The following is a 21,294-nucleotide window of genomic DNA, read 5'->3' on the forward strand; positions in this document are numbered from 1 at the left end:
TAGACATAGTTTTTTTCATATGGATGAGAACCGGTTCTTATCCACCGGATTAGAATCAGTTTCGAATGAATACGAGAAAGAATTATTATTAACAAAAATATAATTCAATGGTATAGGTATGGGAAATAGGAAATTTTTAAAGCTTTCTTTATACAGTTTTTTTTTACAGGCGAGGAATGTAGAGCTTTTTTAGTACTCTATAGCAGTGCAAAGTGATAGAGGGGTGTAGGTGGGTATCCCCCCCCCCCCCCCCCACCAATTAAAATCAAAATAAGGAAGACCTTCTTTTGCCTAAGCCTTTCCTCACCCTTGATATTGAGATTTTCCTTCCCCCTTATTAAAATAAATAGATTGGAAGTTCTTGACACGGATAGAAAAGTTAATGAAGAATGGCTTTTTATCATATATTGTCAGGGTATAATATTTTAATTTTTCTATGGCTTATGCGTAATGTAATAAATTAATTTATTTATGATTAATTTTGACACTAAACTTTTTTTTAGAGATGGACCTCGTTGTGAGAGATGCCTGCCATACCATTTTATTTCTCCAGAGTTAGATGCTCAGGGAAGACAACCATGTCAATCATGTGACTGCGATCCTAATGGTAATAGTTATTTCTTTCATCGTATTATAAACCGCTTTCCGCGGATATAGAATGTACAATTATTAGATTAAAACCGGTTTTTTTAGCCCCGAGGTGACGAAGGCACGGGCTAAAAAATGGTTTTAATCTTATGATTGTACATTTCTATATTCGTAGAAAGCGGTTTATAATACGATGCTAGACATAGTTTTTTCGTATTGATGAGAACCGGTTCCTGTCCACCGGATTCGATTGAATACGAGAAATTTCATTTCGATGTCCCAGTAACTCTATCAAAGCGTTAAAATTGTTAAAATTTTGGCCCCCAGCCAAAATAAGGTTGATTTATGCAAAAAAAAATGACCCATACAAAATATTTTTTCTGCAATGCAAAAATTGCGATCACAAAAGCACTGCAAAGTTTTTAAAATCTACAAAAAGACCTGTTTTTATAGCTTTTGTGTGATCTCAATTTTAAAGATTTTTCAAAATTAAAATTTTAGTGTGTCGATATAAACCTGAAATTTAGTAGAAAAAATAGGATCCATCTCAATTATAACATATAAGGTGTAGCAATTAATCTTCCAAAGTCAAAATTGTCAAAATTGCATACATATATAAAAGGGTTGGGCCTGATACTTTTTTGGACGGATACCTGATATTTAGCATATGAAATCAGCTGGATATCTGGTATCCGTCCAAAAAAGTATCCGGCCAAACCAAGGACGACTAAGTAGGGGGGGGGGGGGGAAGGGGTGTCTTTCCCCACCATACAAAATTTGGCCCATTTGTTTAGGATGGGGTATTTATATACTAGATGCACATAACAATGGGAAAAAAAATATTTTGAAACTGTTAATGCAAAAAAAGTTTTAAAATTGGACCAAAAATACCATGGGAAAATATGTCAAACATATAAAAATAGCCAAAAACCTGTTAAAAGGCAGTCTGACCGCCATTGTTGTTTTGTTCAAATGACAGGAAATTTAATTTTGATATCTTAAACTGAAAAAATTTCGAAAATCGGACCATAAACACCAAAGATATGGAGAAAAATGTAAAAAATATAAAACAACCAAAAACCTGCAAAAAGACAGTCTGACCGTCATCGTTGTTTTCTTCAAACGACGGGAAATTTAATTTATTTATCTTTAACTGAAAAAAATTTTGAAAATCGGACCATAAACACCAATATATGGGGAAAATTTGGAAAATATAAAAATAGCCTAAAACCTGCTAAAAAGCAGTTAGACCGCCATTGATGTCTTATAGTTAATTGTGCTCCTTAATGATGAGAATGTTGTCAAAAAGTTTTAGCTTCCTATCTTTTATAGGAGCCGAGAAAATCATGTTTCCCCCAATTCATTAATTACGGACAGACGGACGGACGGACATTGTGAATTATAGAGTAGCTTCGCAACTAACAAGGGTCAGTAAATGGGTTTTAATAAACCAGTTTAGTTTTTCATAATTCAAAAACCTAAAAGTATCTTTATATACGTGTATATAACAAAAATTTAGATTTGAATTTATTCAGGTTCCATTGACCTTCAGTGTTCTGAGACTGGCAAATGTTTATGCAAACCTGGAGTCATTGGAGACAAGTGTGATATGTGTCAGGTGAACAATTCAAATAATTTTGTTTGTCAAAGTTTAGTTTTGTTATTATTTACCAAATTCAAGTAACAGATGGAGAGTATGAATGAACTTTAAGCTATATAGTAAGATATTGAAAGTCTTCTTCTATAAAATCTGTATTTAATTCTATCTAGCTTAAGTTTGACATAATAAATTTTAGTGCGGCCAAGAGCATAAGAAAATATTTTCTTTTTCTTTAGAGTTATTGAATATATCTGCCTAAGTAGTAGGATGTATGTTTGTTTATCTATATGAAATTTTCCATAACTTGGCCATATTTCATCGGATATAGGTAACAAAAATTCGCGCGCCATTTACCCAACCATTCAAATGATAATTTACTATTCAAAAATCAAAATTTTTTACCTTCCAACAAAGAACTTGAAAAACTTGAACCTCCTTGGCAGTAGGGTCTGTTCTCATGAATTTTTGCTTACGTTTGTCTTTTTCTAAGGATTTCTATGTTTCTCTATATTACGTTCTAATTATTCTTAGGCTAACCATTGGAGTTTCCCCACAGCTGCAGATCCTGGATGTAAACCTTGCAACTGTCTTGTTGAAGGAAGTTTAAATAATCAGTAAGTGTTTTTTAGTGTAACATCACAAAGCTTCAATATATCAGTTAAAATCATTTTAAGTACTCATACCAATTCCAAATGTCTTTATTTGTATACATTATATACAATATACATAATTATATTACATACCTCTTCCAGTCATGTCATTCCAGGTCTTTACATTTCTTTGTCGAGTGCGTACGTTTTACGAATGAAACATTTTGGTAGCGCAGTTGGTTGCAAATATCAGTATTAGTCTAATCGATAGATAATTGCTTGGATATACATATGTTTTGACAAGGAAAAAATTGTCGTCAATTTTGGTTGCTTATATAGACCTCATTTGATGGTCAGTTCGTTCTCCCAATAAGAGATGATGGAAAAGTTTATAAGTGCTTATACTTCCTGATTTTAAATTAAGGCCTCATATTCATAGTTCGAAGTTTAAATGTCGTCATAGAAATGATAATTGAGGAAACTAAAATATCTTTAATTGTTTATATCTTCACAACATTAGAAAATTGCTGATTGCAATTGTATAAAAAAAGTTTCTTTTTACAGATTCTTAAAAACTGTAATACTTGTAGAATATGTCTCACTTTCTTCTTTTCAATCCGTCAAAACCAAAATCTTCAGATATTATACAAAGCAGCTAAAAAGAATTTAATAAATCAGGAAAGTTGTTGTCACAATGATTTTTTGATAAAAGTCTAGGCTCTGTTTCACGTTTTCATAAAAAAAAATAATGTAGACTTCCTATAACCACATCACTCTGCTGTTTTTGTTTTCGGAGGTCGCTTTTTCTTTCATTTGCCTTGGTCGAGGCCCCAAATAACGAATAAAGGGTGTCCCATAGTGTAGCGGTTAGTGCACTACGCTATGGTTGGGAGAAACCGAGTTCAAGTCCCCACATAGTTTTTGCACTTGGTTGACATATGATGTCCCAATTTGTCAGATTATGACCACGCAACCTTCCCTGAGATTCCCTAAGGTTGTAAGGAGTGAGATTTGTAGGAAGTTAGGATTCTACCAATCAAGCAGCTTTAACTATGCGTTCCCTCGTCAATGCTCCTAATATGAGAGTGCCAATAATTAGGGTGGCTTAATATGGAACACCTGCCAAAACTCTAGGCCAGGGTGATGTAATAATTGAGTAGCTTCCACGAGAATAGCGGGTCAGCTTGTAATGTAACATAATACACTCTGCTGCTCGCGAAGCTTAACAATCTAAGATTGGTCAAAGGATTCTCACATCCAGCCTCCGTGTGCATCTGGATCCTAACTTCAGAGAATCAGGGCTACAACAACAACAACAACGAGCGCTGATGAATTTATATTTTTAGTCGGGAAGCTACTCTATAATTCACTTTGTCTGTCCGCCAGTAAGTCAGTTAGTCCGTAACGCTATGGATGATTTTCTCGGCTCCTGTAAAAGATAGAAGGCTGAAACTTCCTGTCAACATACTCATCAATATGGAGCATAATTAAGTATAAAAAATATCAATAGTGGTCGGACTGCTTTTAAGCATATTTTAAGCCGCTTTTACTTTTTACAACAGGTTTTCTCGGCTCCTACAAAAGATACAAGGCTGAAACTTCTTGCCAATATTCCTTTCTTTATGCTCCATAATTAGGTATGGAGTCTGACTGCTTTTAAGCAGCCTTTTAGCTTCTTTTCTTTTAAAACTTTCAGACATAAACCCTAAGTTTTTAATGTTTCGTAATTTTCAGTCTTGCATATTTATTTGCATTTATCTTTCTTTTCTTTGTTATGATATTAGTTAATCTGCTCCTTAAATCACTTTGTCTGTTTGTCTATTTCATAATAGATTTTGCTACTTATGAAGGTTGTCACCCTTGTTTAATATTATAATTTAGAAGCAATATAGTTGACAAACACATTGATTCTATTTGCTGAATGTCATAAACATCTCCACTACATTTAAATTAAATTAAATTAATTAATTTTTAGCAAAATTGTTATCAATTCATTGTAAAATATTTTATTATTTTTATGCTTTTTAGAAAAAATGTAGAAATTTTTAACCTTTTACCTATTCTTAATTGTTTAAAGTTTTCTCGTCATTTTAATAAGGACCTTCAAAAAATTATCACCACAAAGCTTGACAGTTTGCAAAGTCACACTTTCTATAATTATGGACGCTTGTCCCAATATACGTGACGGTAAGCCCTCTTCGTTAATTTAGGCATGTTAGAATTGTCCTATTGATTTTAAATTAATTTGATGATTCCTGTAACAGTTAGGTAAGCTTTAGAAAGCACAGCAACTCATTAATTGTTAATTGTTATTTCTCGCATCGTATTATAAACGGCTTACCGCGGATATAAAATGTACAATTATGAGATTAAAACTAGTTTTTTTTAGCCCCGAGGTGCCGAAGGCACTGGCTAAAAAACTGCTTTTAATCTTATGATTGTACATTTTTATATTTGTAGAAAGCTGGAAATAATACGATGCTAGACATAGTTTTTTCGTATGGATGAGAACCGGTTCCTATCCACCGGATTCGAATGAATACGAGAAAAGAAATTCCGTACTTCCTTTAAAACATCATCATGATATACTGTGTGTTTTTCTAATTTTTAGTAGCGAAGCTGCTCTATAATTCACGTTGTCTGTCCGTCAGTACGTCCGTAACGCAATGGAGGAAACGTGATTTTCTTAGCTCCTCTTTAAGATAGACATCTGAAATTCTTAAGGATAAAACAACTTTACATTTTACATATTTCAACCAAGTTTCATCAAGATTTGCCAAATAATTGGGGGTTGCCAGATCGATTCCCAGATTTTAAAATTTTCTCGACTTCTTTTCAACATAGAGGGCTGAAATTTTTAGGGATTGATTAAGTTCACATTCTAAATATTGTCACTAAGTTTCATATCTATTTCTTTATTAATTAACTGGGGTGCTAGATCGATTAATAGATTTTTTATTTTCGTGATTTTTTATTCTTACTCCAGATTTACGTCTAACATTTTTAGGGATTAATTAAGTTCATATTCTACATATTAGACATGTTACTCAAAATACACTTTTTCGAATAAAATTTTTCTGCTGACCTAAAAAGTTACATGCAGGGGCTTATAAAGAAATGTACAAAATTTCATCTTTCTATCTCTACTGGCTACCTAGCGCCAGGCCTCTAAAAAATCAATAGATAACGATGGCATGTCGGTTTTAACAATTTCTCAGCAATGTGCAGGTTTTTAGATCTTCTGCATATTTCAACTTATACAAATAAGGCCAAAGATATCAGCTTATACCAATAACGAAATTAATTCGAAAAAAAATCACGAAACCTATACGGGGTTTTCAGCTGTTGTTAGGGGGCAACACATCGTAAAATTGACGACCTCTCCATTTGCCCCCCAAATATTATTTCAGATTTATTTTACTTGTTAGAATCACTTATTCATACTTGTAATGGATTTTGTTGGAATATTTATACTTAAACTTCCGACACAAATGTAGAGAAAAATATTTTCATAGGAATTACTAAACATATTCAACTTACTTTTTAAAAGCAAAGATTTTCTATAATTAGGGTCGGTCTGCCGTCCGTCCAAGATAGATAGCTTTTATTCGTTAATTTAGGCATGTTAGAATTGTCCTATCGATTTCAAACTTTGCATGGTGATTCCAAAGTAGTTAGGTACGATTTAAAAAGCGTAGCAACTCTATAATCATTACTAGAATGTCCGTACGTCCATTTTAAAAATGTTGATTTTTCTACTTTTTTAAAAACAAATTTTTATGTGATCTAATTATCCGTTTTGTCTGATTTTTGGTATATTGATTCCTGGGACAACAAACAACAATATTAAAGCGAAGCAACTCTATAATCAAGTCTTAAAAATGTAAGTACGTCCATAAACATTATCCTGTATCAAGCAGTTTTTCAATAAATTTACTTACAATTTTGCTTCGACTCTTATACTTTTATATTCTGATTATTCAGTTCAGACACTATACAAGTGTCAATGTCCGTTTGTCCTACCGTTTCAGTGCTTCGCTTTTATGGATGTTGTCATCCTTGTTTTCAGTAGATTTTTCATAAAATATGGATTAACTTTGAGAATTTTCTTTTTAATGTTCCCAAAAGATTCTTCTTAGATACTATTCTTTAAATTGCATTTTACCTCTAAAGCTCATTTTTCATGGTATAAGGGTGTTACCAGTATGGTAGACCCCAACAAAATTTTATTTCCCCTCCCCCAATACAACTTTTATCTTGGAAGTGTCAAAGGCAAAATAAAATTTTTTATTAGGGAGAGTACAATCCACCGTTAAACCTCTGAAACCCCTTCTCCCCCCCCCCCCCAAAAAAAAAAAAAGGAATTGGGTACAGACACTAATCCATTAGCTTTACATCTTTATTGTTTTAAAGATTTTGTATGGTAATTATGAATATGTAACACAATAAAATCTTTTAATACTTAGACTATGGCTCAAATGTTTGTTTTTCATCTTATTATCGAGAATTTCATTAAATGTTAAATTTAAGTACAGAAAAAGAATATGAAATTCACACAGTACATAGTGAATGTAGGAAATACGTATCTGAAGATTTTTTCTTCCACATTAAATTTGAATTTTCGCCTGCTGTAACGGAAGTACCGTCATTATCAACCATTCCCAAGATCTTATAACTCAGGCCAGCCTGCTACCGTAGGTTAAATCAATAAAACTAGTCTCTGATGAAATTTATTGAATAAAATGTAAAACAATGGCTACAACGCAGATTGTTCAAGATAAGTTAAAGTTTAACAACATAAAGATAATAATTTGAGCGAAGCCACTCTATAATTTGCTTTGTCCACTCGTCATTCAAAATGAAAGATACCTAAAATGTTATAAGCTCAAAATATTATGTATTGTAAGTAATTTGATTTTATTTAATCAACAAAGAAAAAGAAAAATAAAGTAGAATCCTTTACGTGGACATTAAACATGATATACAGAGGCACACGAAACAAAACAAAGTGGACAGAATGCACACTGAAACACACACTCACAATGTGATGATTTTCCAATGTAAAAATCGTATTATGTAGCCCTGATTCTCTAAAGTTAGGCACCTTAATAAATGGCACTTTCATATGAACAACCAGCCTTAATCACCGCCTCCACCCGCCCCCTAAACCGCCCGCAGGCCCTGGTCCCTGTCCACACTGGTAAATATCTTTTTGATAGTAGCAATACTTAACGTATAATATTAGTGCTTTAATTTTCCTTAATTGATTTTTTCAAGTTTTGTTTTACTTTTCTTTATCAAACTTATTAAAAAAATTTAGATGGCAAAAAATACAAGGAAGAAAAGTCTTTGTATAATGCAATTCCAATTATATAACACCTGTATTCTTGCAATTTAATTTAATGCAAACAGTTTCTTTAAAGTGTTTAGATCAATATATCAGTTGGTTTTCTTAGAAGTTACCTGAATTGTTGGTGCATGTTGCAAAATTCTGTCAGCAAAAACACGCATTGCAGAGGTTACAAAATTTTAGTTGCAATTGGTATTTGACATACACTATAAATTTCTATTTCTTAATCGATAGGAACATACATACTTTTATGTATTTTACACATTTTGGTATTTTGAAGTTTAACATACAGAAGAAAAAAATTTGAATTTATGTTGTACTGAAAGTTGAAAATTATAATATTTTCTTTTATATAAAAATGAAAAAGTGTAAACTTGGAGTTGTGAAAGTTTCTTACAATATTCCACAATGATTGATATTTTCTTGTATATGAAATTTCTTTTGAAAAATATAATGAAAAATAAACAAACTGATTTGCTGTGTGAAATTGTAATTATTCTTTGAAGTGCATATTAAGAAAAATAAAAAGGTTTCATAAAAGAGGATGAAAGATAACAAAAGGTATTTCTTATTACAAAATACGTGTACTGCAAAATTAGCAATGTATGTTATGCAAAACAAACATTTTTTACACAATTATATGTTATTTTAATTTTATCAAATTATTAGTAATGTTAAGGGATTCAGGTATAGGACACAAGAATAATTAAACAATGAAGCCCTTTTTTAAAAGCGTAGCTTTTCTATAATTATTAAAAGCGAAGCTTTTCTATAATTAGGGTCGGTCCGTCCGTCCGTCCGTCACGGACAGTTATCTCTCAACAAATTTACTTACAATTTGTTTCGATTTTTATACATTTGTATTCTGATTATTCAGTTCTGTCACTCTACAAGTTAATGTTCGTTTGTCCTACCGTTTCAGAGCTTCGCTTTTATGGATGTTATCGTCTTTGTTTATTTTGATAATTATCCTTTAGTAGCGGATTAATATTGGAAGAAGATATTGGTGGTTCATAATCAAAGCAATATAGCATTATCCGTATATTTTTGCTTTATAATATGTTTTAACCTAACTCTTTCATGAAAACTTATATTTAGTTATTAAGTACTAGCGGCTACGCCCCTAGAGGCCTCTAGTGGCACTTTTAATGTTTTTTTTATTTAAAATATCTAATTAGAGAAATAATTGGTTTATGTTTCGCTCAAGTCTCTTTTTCGGGAGGGGTAATATTTTTCTAGGGGCGATTTCTCTTGGGAGGGTGGTGGTACCCTCCCCCAAAATAGTTATAAACCTTCCCGGGACATATGAGAAGCTACCCTGTTAAGGAGAACCCGATCGGTTCTGCGGTTAGCGAGATCCTTCGGTACAGACACACAGACACACAGACATCCTGTTACTTTAGTATAAGGATAAAAATTTTATTCGACTTTATTTTTTTATATCATTTATATTTTTCAGTTGGTTTATTTATATTATAAGAAAAGCTATCTAATCTATCTAATTAAGCACAAATGACTTTAAAAATTAGTTTCTCACCACTACCAGTAATAAATTAGATAAAATAAATTTTAAACCACATTCAATTGACATGATTCATTAAATATTTAGGTTATTCCAATAATGCATTTCAAATGATTTAGGTAAATGAATCATAAAATACAATTACCCTAAAAAAATGCATATTATACATAAATATTTTATAATTTTGAACAGTGAGAATCTTTTCAATTTTGCAAATAAACAGATAAGTGAAATTCTAAATCTGCATTAAAGGTATTGCAATAAACAAAATAAAAGTTTATTTTACTTCTTTTTTCTTGATGAAAATTATTCTGTGCAAGGTAAATATAAGAAGTTCTAGAGTGGAAATTTTGTTCAACAAAAATTGGATTGATAGATTCTAAATCAATTTTGCAAGATAAAAACTTTTCAGAGCTTAGTGCTTTGAAAGAAGATTTATTCCATTAATCCCCATTAGAATTGTGGAATGGTTAGAAAATGAGAATGGAGATTAAAGGTTCTATGTTTTTAGTTGAATATTAAATATTTTCATCCAAGAAAAAGTAATTTGTCAGAAATAGTTACTTTATAAAATGATATTACAGTTATTTTTATTATATTTTTTCTGTTTACTTTTTCCAAAATCTTTACTGAAGCAAATATTTTGTAGTAATGTCGGTTTACGAGATGGATAAATACAATTTTAAATTTATTGTATTGGTCTAAAAAGTCTATAATTATTTTCTTAGTTATATAAAAATCCCGTGACTTTAGAAATAATGCCTTTCAAAGATTGGCCCATAATTCGACAATCCATTGTTAATCAGACCGAATTTATTTTTATGATCTAGAAACTAGTAACTCAGCCAATTATAAAGATAATTATTTGCTTATTTGTTCAGGCCTGAATGTGATGTTGTGACTGGTAAATGTCTCTGCAAAGAAAACGTGGAAGGTCAAAGATGTGACAAGTGTAAACCTGGACACTTCCAGGTAACAGAAATTTTTACTAAATTGTATCACACAATGATTATTTAATGAAGAATATTCTTTCATAATATATCTGACTTTATTTCTGTCTTTATTATGCATTTTTAAAAGGCATTTACAGGTATTTACTACTATCAACAATAAAATAGCCCGAAATGCCTCCAAAAAGTTTATGTATGACACTTTTTTCTCTCTGTGCATGATCTGCACAAGGACGTCCAAGCCTTTTCTTTTGAGAAGGAGGTAAAATGAGGGTTTAAAAGGTTTCAGGGGGTTATCTAATGTATTTTTATTATTTTGAGGGGGATAATATTAAATCACACTCCACCCTTGGACGTCTATTGGTCTGCAGCTGCGGCAGCGCAACATTTGATTAAGTATATTACAACTATAAGCAAGAATTAAATATTTATGTTAAAGAGAAGAAATAAAAACCAATAATTAGTTCTTTTGTTAGAGGAATCTAATCTATGAAAATCAAACTTCTGTCTTTCATAGTCTAAGAATGTCCAATTTTTGTTACTTTACCAAGATGGAGGGACGAACTTACGGGCGGATCGATGCTAGTTGTAGAGTAGTTTGCGCTTCTAACAATAAAAATGTGCAGTAAATATTCTTCTCTGTAATATATTTTCCGGGGAATTGTTTTATCACAAAGATGAAAATTTATTGGAAAAATTCACATGATGCTCAAATATTTTTTCATGGACTTGTTTAAATGCAAGCATTTGATATTTTATATACTTTTTAAAATAAAAGAGATAATATTGCAAATATTCTATTGATTTGTTAATAGATATGACAACGTTTTCTACTGTCAAAATGATCAACATGTGCCCATTGTGTGGGTTAATATTAAAATACAATAAGAAGCATATTTCATTTCACGCCAATTTTACTTCTTTATCTTTTAAAGAAACAAAACTTTTTGCAAAGATTTAAGCCATAGAAACAAACATAGAAGAAGACTTCAATGCAGTTTTGTCTCACAATATATTTCTATATCTACGAATGTTATTTTTAATCTTGGATACCCTTGATGTTATTTATCATACAATCATGTGCTTTGTTCTAACATAATGGATTTTTATCAAGATTTATTTTATCCAAAAGTAAGGCTTTTGGGAAAAGTAAAATTATTAAATTTTATAGAATACAGATACTAGTATTTAAGTTTGCATAATATATTTGCTCGTCTTATGATACCTATTATGTTTAAAAAAAAAAATTTTGATCATATGAAGGAAATGAAGTCATTCCTAAAATGGACAGAAATTTTATTCCAAAATGGACAGAAATCATCTTCCTTTTTCTCAGATAAAGTGGGAATTTGTAAGAAAGTGGACAGAAATCACCTTCCTTGCCTTTCTATACCCAAGGAAGGCATTTTCTGTTCATGGATCATATGAAGGAAATGAAGTCATTCCTAAAAAGGACAGAAATTTCATTTCAAAAAGGACTGAAATCATCTTCCTTTTTCTCAGATAAGTGAAATATGGACAAAAATCACTCTCCTTTTTCTCACATATCTAAAAAAGAGAATAAAAATCACCTTCCTAAATCTCACTTAATCTTCTTAATTCTAAAAAAATTTATAATTTCCTTAATCTCAGAAAATTTACCTTACTCCCCCAAATTCTTCCTTAGTCCCCAAAATTCTTCCTTATTCTAAGAAAATCTTCCTTATTCCCCTAAATTCTTCCTTATTCTAGGAAATTCTACCTTATTCTAAGAAATTCTTCCTTATTTTAAGAAAATCTACCTTATTCTCCCAAATTCTTCCTTATTTCCCCAAATTCTTCCTTATTCTAAGAAATTCTCCCTTGTTCTAAGAAAATCTACCTTATTCTAAGAAATTCTTCCTTATTCTAAGAAATTCTTCCTTATTCTAAGAAAATCTACCTTATTCTAAGAAATTCTTCCTTATTCTTAAAAAATCTACCTAATTCTTCCAAATTCTTCCTTATTCTAAGAAAATCTACCTTATTCTAAGAAATTCTACCTTATTCTAAGAAAATCTACAAAATTATTCCTTGTTCTAAGAAAATATACCTTATTCTTAGAAATTCTTCCTTATTCTAAGAAATTCTTCCTTGTTATAAGAAAATCTACCTTAATCTAAGAAATTTTTCTTTATTCTAAGGAATTCTTCCTTGTTCTAAGAAATTCTACCTCATTCTAAGAAATTCTTTCTTATTCTAAGAAAATCTTCCTTATTTCCCCCAATTCTTCCTTATTCTAGGAAATTCTACCTTATTCTAGAAAATTCTTCCTTATTCTAAGAAAATCTACCTTATTCTCCCAAATTCTTTCTTATTCTCCCAAATTTTTCATTATTCTAAGAAATTCTTCCTTATTCTAAGAAATTCATCCTTATTCTAAAAAATCTACCTAATTCTCCCTAATTCTTCCATATTCTAAGAAAATCTACTTTATTCCCTGAAATTCTTCCTTATTCTAAGAAAATCTACCTTTTTTCAATAAATCCTTTCTTATTCTAAGAAAATCTACCTTATTCTCCCTAATTCTTTTCATTCCAAAAAGGACAGAAATCATCTTCCTTTTTCTCAGATAAAGGTCACCTTCCTTTAGTGAGAATTTGTAAGAAAGTGGACAGAAATCACCTTCCTTACTGAAAATTTGTAAGAAAAAGGAAAGGAAATAGCCTTCCTATACCCAAGGAAGGCATTTTCTGTCCTTTTTAGGAATGACTTCATTTCCTTCATATGATCCAAAATTTTTTATGACGCGCCTTATTTTTGGATTTGAGGCTGTTACAAATACTAAAATTTGACCTTAGTTCAATAAATAAGTTTTCATACTGGGACTTTCATACGATTTTTATCTTAAACATGTTTTTGTTTTCTTCTAAAGACTTATGGTTCTAGATTAAAAGGCGTAGAATTTCATATTTTCTAAATTTAATTTATTAATCTCTTGTGCTTCGTTAGCATTGATTTGAAACTTAAAAACTTAGGGTACAGAAAAACCCCAAACTGTCCCAGTTTGGGCAAGACAATTCCTGTGACGTCATATAAAAAGGGGGGAAGAAAATCTCTTCCCTTGTCTCCCATATCTTTTGAAGAGATTTTCTTCCCCCCTTCCCTTTTTCTTTCCCGAAACGTATGTGACGTCACAGGAATCGGTTTGCCCAAACTGGGACAGTTTGGGGTTTGTCTGTACCCTAAGTTATTAAGTGAAATTGCAACCATATTGAAAATGAATAGCTGAGCCGTAAATCTGAAATGTTTGATTGATTTGGTTCACTCTGTTTGTTCATCCGTTGGGTACTAAAAGCCTTTCTTTGGTGATCTTGGTAACGTCAGATTTTTGTAGCATTTCAACATGAACATTACAAGATCTGCGTGTTTTGTTAACCTTTAATTCTAAAACGAGAAGCTTCATTTTCACCTGTCCAGAGCCTACCTGGAAAATTCCAGGGTTTAGGTAAGACAATGCCCATACTAACCGTTTACCCTAATGTGTCAAAATGTCCTCATTGAATCAACGACAGGTATACATTCTTGAAGTATAAACTAAAAATTAACTTTTTATATGAGTGAAGATGTATCTTAAATATATATTTATTTAGATATCAGCAGAAAACGAGTTTGGTTGCACTCCATGTTTTTGTTACGGACATACAGCTCAATGTGATAAGGCTAATGGATTTACTCAAAGTAAGATTCTTAATTAAAAATTTTTTGTTTGTAGGTAATCAATTTCAAGTGTTTCTTTTCTGCCGCTTGAAGCAGAAATTTCATTAAATCTTATTATTATTTTCTACCTTTATATACAACACATGCTAACAAATACTAATAAACATTAAAAATATGTACTACTTTAGCTTACTGCTAACTAATAATAAAAACCCTAAAAGTACTAATAAACAAAATTAGTATGGGAAGTACAAGAAGAAAAAAAACAAGGGACTTAGGATTATGCTTGATATAGTTATATAAACTTACAAATTAGGTATCACCATAATTTTATATGACAAACTTTGAAATGATAATCATTTTTTGATGAAATATCATCAAATGTCTTTTAAACTGTTATTTCAACAAAAGTTAATTATTTCGATAAAAAATGTATTTTTAGAAAAAGAGATGGTAACTTGTATTCTTGTAAACAGTTTAATCAATATAATTTTGCCTTTTACACCTTTTTATGATTATTTGCCGTATTATTTTATTTTGTCTTTTGAACTCAACAAAACATTTGATGACATTGTGCCAAAAAATGCTTAACATATCAAAAAGTTTTTTTCATATAAACCATGATGAAAAATTTTTAAGTCGATATAACTATATTAAAAAAAAACCTAGTATATTCACTAAAAAAAGATACTCAAGCTTACTGCTAGAATGTTCTTAAAATCACTTGCTCTCATTCGTGAATAGTCCCCTTTCGTCAAACAAAGAAAATTGTCTGCCTTTACAATACACAACCTGGCACATGCTAGCATCTATTATTAAATATTATTAGTAAGAAAATATCACATGGTAAAATTTATTTCTGAACATGCAACCAAATATACACTTGCCTCCAAATAGCGGTTTTTGGTTAGATTCAAAGTGTTACATAATTAAACCCACTTTGCTCCGACAAAAATTATCGGTACTATCTCATTTTTAAAAGCGAAGCTTTTCTATAATTAGGGTCGGTCCGTCCGTCCGTCCGTACGTCCGTCCGAGATAGATAGCTTTTATTCGTTAATTTGGGCGCGTTAGAATTGTCCTATCGATTTCAAACTTTGCATGATGATTCCTGTAGTAGTTGGGTACGATTTAGAAAGCGTAGCAACTCTATAATCATTACCAGAATGTCCGTACGTCCATTTTAAACATGTTGATTTTTCTACTTTTTTAACAACAAATTTTCAAGTGTTTTAATTATCCGTTTGATCTGATTTTTGGTATATTGATTCCTGGGACAACAAAGAAAAATATTATAAGCGAAGCAACTCTATATTCAAGTCCAAAAATGTAAGTATGTCCATAAACATTATCCTGTTTTTAAGCAGTTTTTCAACAAATTTACCTACAATTTTGATTCAACATTTATGTTCCGATTTTTCAGTTCAGATACTATACAAGTGGTAATGTCCGTTTGTCCTACCGGTTCAGTGCTTCGCTTTTATGGATGTTGTCATCCTTGTTTTTTATTGGTTTGGAGAGTTTTAAATCAGAAAAAAATACTTCATGGTTAAAGTTTTAAGTCAGTTAGAACATTTTACCACGTAGCTCCTAAACTAAACGTAGCACAGGAATGGTTCTTATATGTTTTTGACGATTCTAGTATAGCGGTACACATACCATTTTTTAAAAAGCGAAGCTTTTCTATAATTAGGGTCGGTCCGTAAGTCCGTCCGTCCGAGATAGATAGCTTTTATTCGTTAATTTAGGCATGTTAGAATTGTCCTATCGATTTCAAACTTTGCATGATGATTCCTGTAGTAGTTAGGTACGATTTAGAAAGCGTAGCAACTCTATAATCATTACCAGAATGTCCGTATGTCCATTTTAAACATGTTGATTTTTCTAATTTCTTAACAGTAAATTTTTATGTGATCTAATTATCCGTTTGACCTGATTTTTGGTATATTGATTCCTGGGACAACAAAGAACAATATTTTAAGCGAAGCAACTCTATAATCAAATCCTAAAAATGTAAGTATGTCCATAAACTCAATAAACATTATCCTGTATCAAGAAGTTTTTCAACAAATTTACTTACAATTTTGCTTCGACTCTTATACTTTTATATTCTGATAATTCAGTTTAGACACTATACAAGTGTTAATGTCCGTTTGTCCTACCGTTTCAGTTCTTCGCTTTTATGGATGTTGTCATCCTTGTTTTATATTAACACAAGTCGCACAATTTTAATTTTAAAATGTACACATTTTTGCACACCCTTTACATTAGCCATGTTCCATTTATCTTCAAAAATAAGGCACTTTGGAAAAACGTTTTAAATGGATAGTTTGTTAAAAAACCATGAAATATTCTTTTTATACAAAATGTCCCAATTCAATGAAGAAAATAAGATATAGATTATTAAATTCTGTCAATGGTAGTTGGGTTAAATAGTGCAATAATTTTGTCCTTTTAAATAAAAACACACTACATATATATCATCTATCTAAAACACCGCAAATTGGTATATTTATTGTCATAAATGCTTGTATCATAACTAGGCTAAATAAAGTTGAAACATGTTGCCGCTCTACATATTGGTTGCCAAATTAGTTGATTAAACAATATGATTTCTCTCTCCCCTCTCTCTATCTATCTATCTTTATCTCTTTTTAAGAACACACAATGTCATACATACATTTTCGTCATTAAAATTAAGATTATTTCAATTAATATATTCGTTATTTTTAAAAGACATATAGTTTTTACGTTTTCAAACAAACAAATTTTTTAAATGCTTTAAAGTCAAGTGGCAACGCCCCTACATGCCTCTAGAGGAACTATTTTTCTAGGGGCGATTTCTCTTTAAAGGGTGTTGGTACCCTCCCTCCAAACAGTTACATACCTTCACAGGACCATAAAGGAGAACTATATAGATTCAGCGGTTAGCGAGATCCTTTAGTACAAATAGATAGACAAACATCCTGTTACTTTTGTATAAGGATTTTAGATTTACCAAGGATGACAACATCCATAAGTAGCAAAGCTCAAAAATCATGAATAGGCATCTGTAAAAATTATCAATAGAGTATGTCATAAAAAAAAACTAAATAAAATAAATCACGAAACCTTTTCAAATTGTATGATGCTAATAAGAAAAACGTTAGATAATAAGATCACCCCAACCAAATAGCAAGTCTTTATAAAATATTGTTGAAAGTATGTAGAATGTTGACTTAATTAATCCATAAAAATTCCAGCTGTTTATCTTGAACAGGAGTCGAAAAAATCATGAAAACTTGAAAAACTAGTAATCAATCTAGCACCCCAACCAATAAGCGTATCTTAATAAAACTTGATTTAAATATGTAGAGTGTAAAAATTCAATCCCAGAAAGTTTCAGTCGATCTAGCACCCCAATTAACAGACAGATGGACAAAAACAATGTATAGATTAAATGAGCATATGTCATGGGAATCTTCACAAAAAATTTCAGCTGTCTATCTTTAATAGAAGCCGAGAAAATTCATGTTTCCCCCATAGCGTTACGGACGGACTGACTAAGTGAATTATAAAGTAGATTCGCTACTAAAAAGGAAAGTAAAAAAGTAAAAAAAGTTCTGTCTTTATGTATCAACCTTTCAAAATTTAGCAAGTCGACTTTTCTATTTCTATTTTTAAGACTGACTTAACGAATTAGAAAATAACTTTAGGTCATTCTATACAGTAGTTATGTGTCAGCGGATATTAATCAGTTTCGAAGTTATACTGGAAAATAATTACTATGTACGTTTTATTGGGTTTGATTGTCTGAAAATGAAATGACTGTATTTTTTTCATTTCCAAAGGGCATAAGATACATAAAAAAACTAATCTCGTTTATTTATAAGTTTCCTTAGTGGGATTTAAAAATAATAGAGAGTTAAATTTTAGAAACCATCAGCAATGATTTTTCCCGAAGTGACGAAGACTGGAAAAGTGTAGAAAATTCTGTTGTGACTCCTGTCAGATTTGATGGATTTTCTAAGCTTATTGGAGTTCAAGCACAAGTAAGTAATTTTATGATATATTTATCAAATTTATTTCAACAAAAGCATACAGCAAATTTGCATATGGGATAAAAATTTATATTAAGCTAATTAAAAAATTAATACAATTGTTGGAATAAATTAATTCATTTGTGCACGTTAGGTTAGATCTCATTATAGTCACAATGCATAGCAATATCTTGAATCCAATGTTGTATGAACCAGAGTGCAAATTAATGGATTTATACATTTAATACAGGGATTTTCAGATGCAAATTTAATGTGTATATTTATGTACTTTTCATTACAAAGTATATATAGAAAGAAAGAGAAAAATTAGTAAAGACAATGGAATGGAGAACAATTCAGGGATGGTATAAAAGAAAATGTGCGATTGTGCGAGAGTTCTGTTGTTTGCTTTTAATTAATTTAATCGATAATCCATGCGGCTGATTGTAACATTTCATCTTTTTAAGGGGGAGGGGGTAATTTGTATTTGGGGGGTATAAAATTGTGGGGGGGGGGGGGTAAAAACCCCCCTTATAAATGGTTGGGGGTAAATTTAAAAAAGGGGGGGGGGAGGAAAAATAAAAAAAAATTGAGGGTGCCACCCTCCCCCCCCCCCAATTCCCAATTTCGTTTGGGGGGGCTGATCACCCCTTTACCCCCCCCCCCCCCCTTGGACGTCCTTACCACACATCCTTTCAATTTTACATTTATTTTTGTCAGGATAGTGTCAACTTTTCTATCATTTGATAGACAAAGCAGAACTAATATCAAACTTTGGTCCTTTATCTTAGTTTTCAGATATAAGTTAAACTGAACATTAGTTTAAAATACATATATGTGCATTGTGCAGGAATTGTGTCTCAAAAGATTTAAAATTATACAGTTTCAGTTTGAAAAGATTACATTTCATTTTAACCTGATTCTCTTCTAACTCTTTTTATTCATTTTGGTTTGAAGAGGTTGTAGGTTTCTAGAAATAATGGTTAAATATCATAAAAGTTCTGTTCAAAAGTTTTAAAATGAAATTATCGTTAATAAACATAAATTTCTCTAGCGTAGCTACTCTATATAATTTATTACATTTAATTTTTAGTAGCGAAGGTACTCTATAATTCGAAATGACCGTTTGTATGTCGGTCCATCTGTCCTTCGGTTCGCCTGTCAGTCTGTTAGACACCAAGTGGGGGAAATGTGATTTTCTCGGCTCCTACTTAGGATATAAGGCTGAAACTTCTTGTCAACATTCCTATCATTATGCTTTTCGTGATTTATTTTAGTTTAATGTATATATTTTGTGACACTGCTCAATAGTTCATTTTTTCCGGATGTCCATCCATTATTTTTGAGCTTCGCTACTTATGGATGTTGTCATCCTTGTTTACTTTTTTTTCTAAAAGTTGATGAAAAAACGTTAATATAGAAAACTATTATTTGTTGGTACAAGGAGAGAAAAAATATACTTCTACTATCTACTTCTAAATCTATTTCTACTTCTTTATATATGAATTTAAGCAATCTAACAGTATATAACAAGGATGACAACATCCATAAGTAGCGAAGCTCAAAATTATGAACAGATATTGGGGGAAAATTACTATAGAGCAGTGTCATACAATAAACATAAAACTTGATAAAATAGGGAAATCTAAAAAAACTTAAAAATCTAGGAATCAATCTAGCACCACAATTAATAGACAAATCTTAATCAAACTTGATGGAAATATGTAGAATATTAGCATATCAAATCCCTGAAAATTTCTGAAGTCAATCCTGAATTGAGAAAATCACGAAAACCTAACCATCTAAGAATCGATCTAGCACCCCACTAATAGAAAAATCTTAATAAAACTTGGTGAAAATATGTAGAATGTAAAATTTGTTAATCCCTAAAATTTTCAGCCCTCTATCTTGAAAGGAATTTGAGAAAATCACAAAAACTTGAAAATCTAGGAATCTATCTAGCACCCCAAATAATAGACAGATGGACAAAACAATGTATACATTAGATGGACATATGTGATAGGAGTCTTCACTAAAAATTTCAGCTGTCTATCTTGAATAGAAGCCGAGAAAATCACGTTTCCATAGCGTTACGGACAAACGGACGGACGGACAGAAAAATTGAATTATAGAGTAGATTCGCTACTAAAAAGAAAGGCTTCTTTTTTGTTTTATTTTAGTCCTTTTATATATTAGGGTGGGTCGATTTTGAACATTTTTTTCTGAGCCCAAAGCGGGTATCTGCAAATGATTATTATGTGTATAATACACCTCTGGATGATTTAAAATTTATCCTAAGTCTTAAAACCGCTGAAGACCAGGCATTCAATTGTATAGCTATTTTTAAATGGGTGTCAAACATTTATTGAATCAATAGAATCAGGAACTTTTGACTGTTTCAGAAAATCTCGTTCCTAGCCTGAGAAAACCTCATAAAACCTCTACAAATTGAACAATTCTCAATAAAAAAATTTAAAAATGGTGTTTTTTAGTAATTTCTAAGGCTAGGAACAAGATATTTTGAAACGGACAAAAGTTCCTGATTCTACTACTCAAGGCCTTTCCTGGGAGCACCATGAAGCCATAGTTCTGATTCAATAAATTTTTTACTCTCATTTTCAAATAGCTCTACAATTGTATTTCTGGTCGTTGGTAAAAGGTTGGTAAGGAAGCGAAATATGACTTTGACTGACTTATAGTCGGAAATTCTTTATTAAACTGGGGAAATGCACAAAAATATTTAGCCCTCTAGCACTAATAGCAACTGAGATAATAAGCGGAAAGGACTTAAATGTCGTCTTTGCATATTTTTTTACTAATGAAATATATTTTTAAGTGATCGCATTCTAAATCTTATTTTTTTTAAATTCTTTTTCGGTCAGACATTTTATTTAAGTTAGTTTTATCTGTTGCACATCCCCTCTTTGTCTAATTCCGATATGAACCCGCCCTATTATATATGTGCATTTTGTCTGTCTTTCAGTTCGTCTGTAACGC

At 31.2% G+C, this 21,294-nt stretch overlaps 1 protein-coding gene across 8 annotated transcripts in view; it reads left to right on the forward strand.

Annotated features, from left to right (window-relative positions):
* The window catches only part of LanB2 (laminin subunit gamma-1), a 61,989-nt gene that overhangs the window by 19,613 nt on the left and 21,082 nt on the right, over positions 1-21,294 (forward strand). For all 8 annotated transcript variants that reach the window (XM_080153098.1, XM_080153097.1, XM_080153101.1 and 5 more), the window contains 6 exons: positions 504-607; positions 2,124-2,206; positions 2,720-2,802; positions 10,532-10,622; positions 14,212-14,299; positions 18,194-18,309. In XM_080153098.1, coding sequence (XP_080009224.1) covers positions 504-607; positions 2,124-2,206; positions 2,720-2,802; positions 10,532-10,622; positions 14,212-14,299; positions 18,194-18,309 — 565 coding nt within the window. The remainder of the gene's footprint in view (positions 1-503; positions 608-2,123; positions 2,207-2,719; positions 2,803-10,531; positions 10,623-14,211; positions 14,300-18,193; positions 18,310-21,294) is intronic.

Source organism: Acartia tonsa, chromosome 3 (assembly GCF_053477335.1).
Source record: "Acartia tonsa isolate MP-2025a chromosome 3, ASM5347733v1, whole genome shotgun sequence".
Taxonomy (NCBI): Eukaryota; Metazoa; Arthropoda; class Copepoda; order Calanoida; family Acartiidae; genus Acartia; species Acartia tonsa.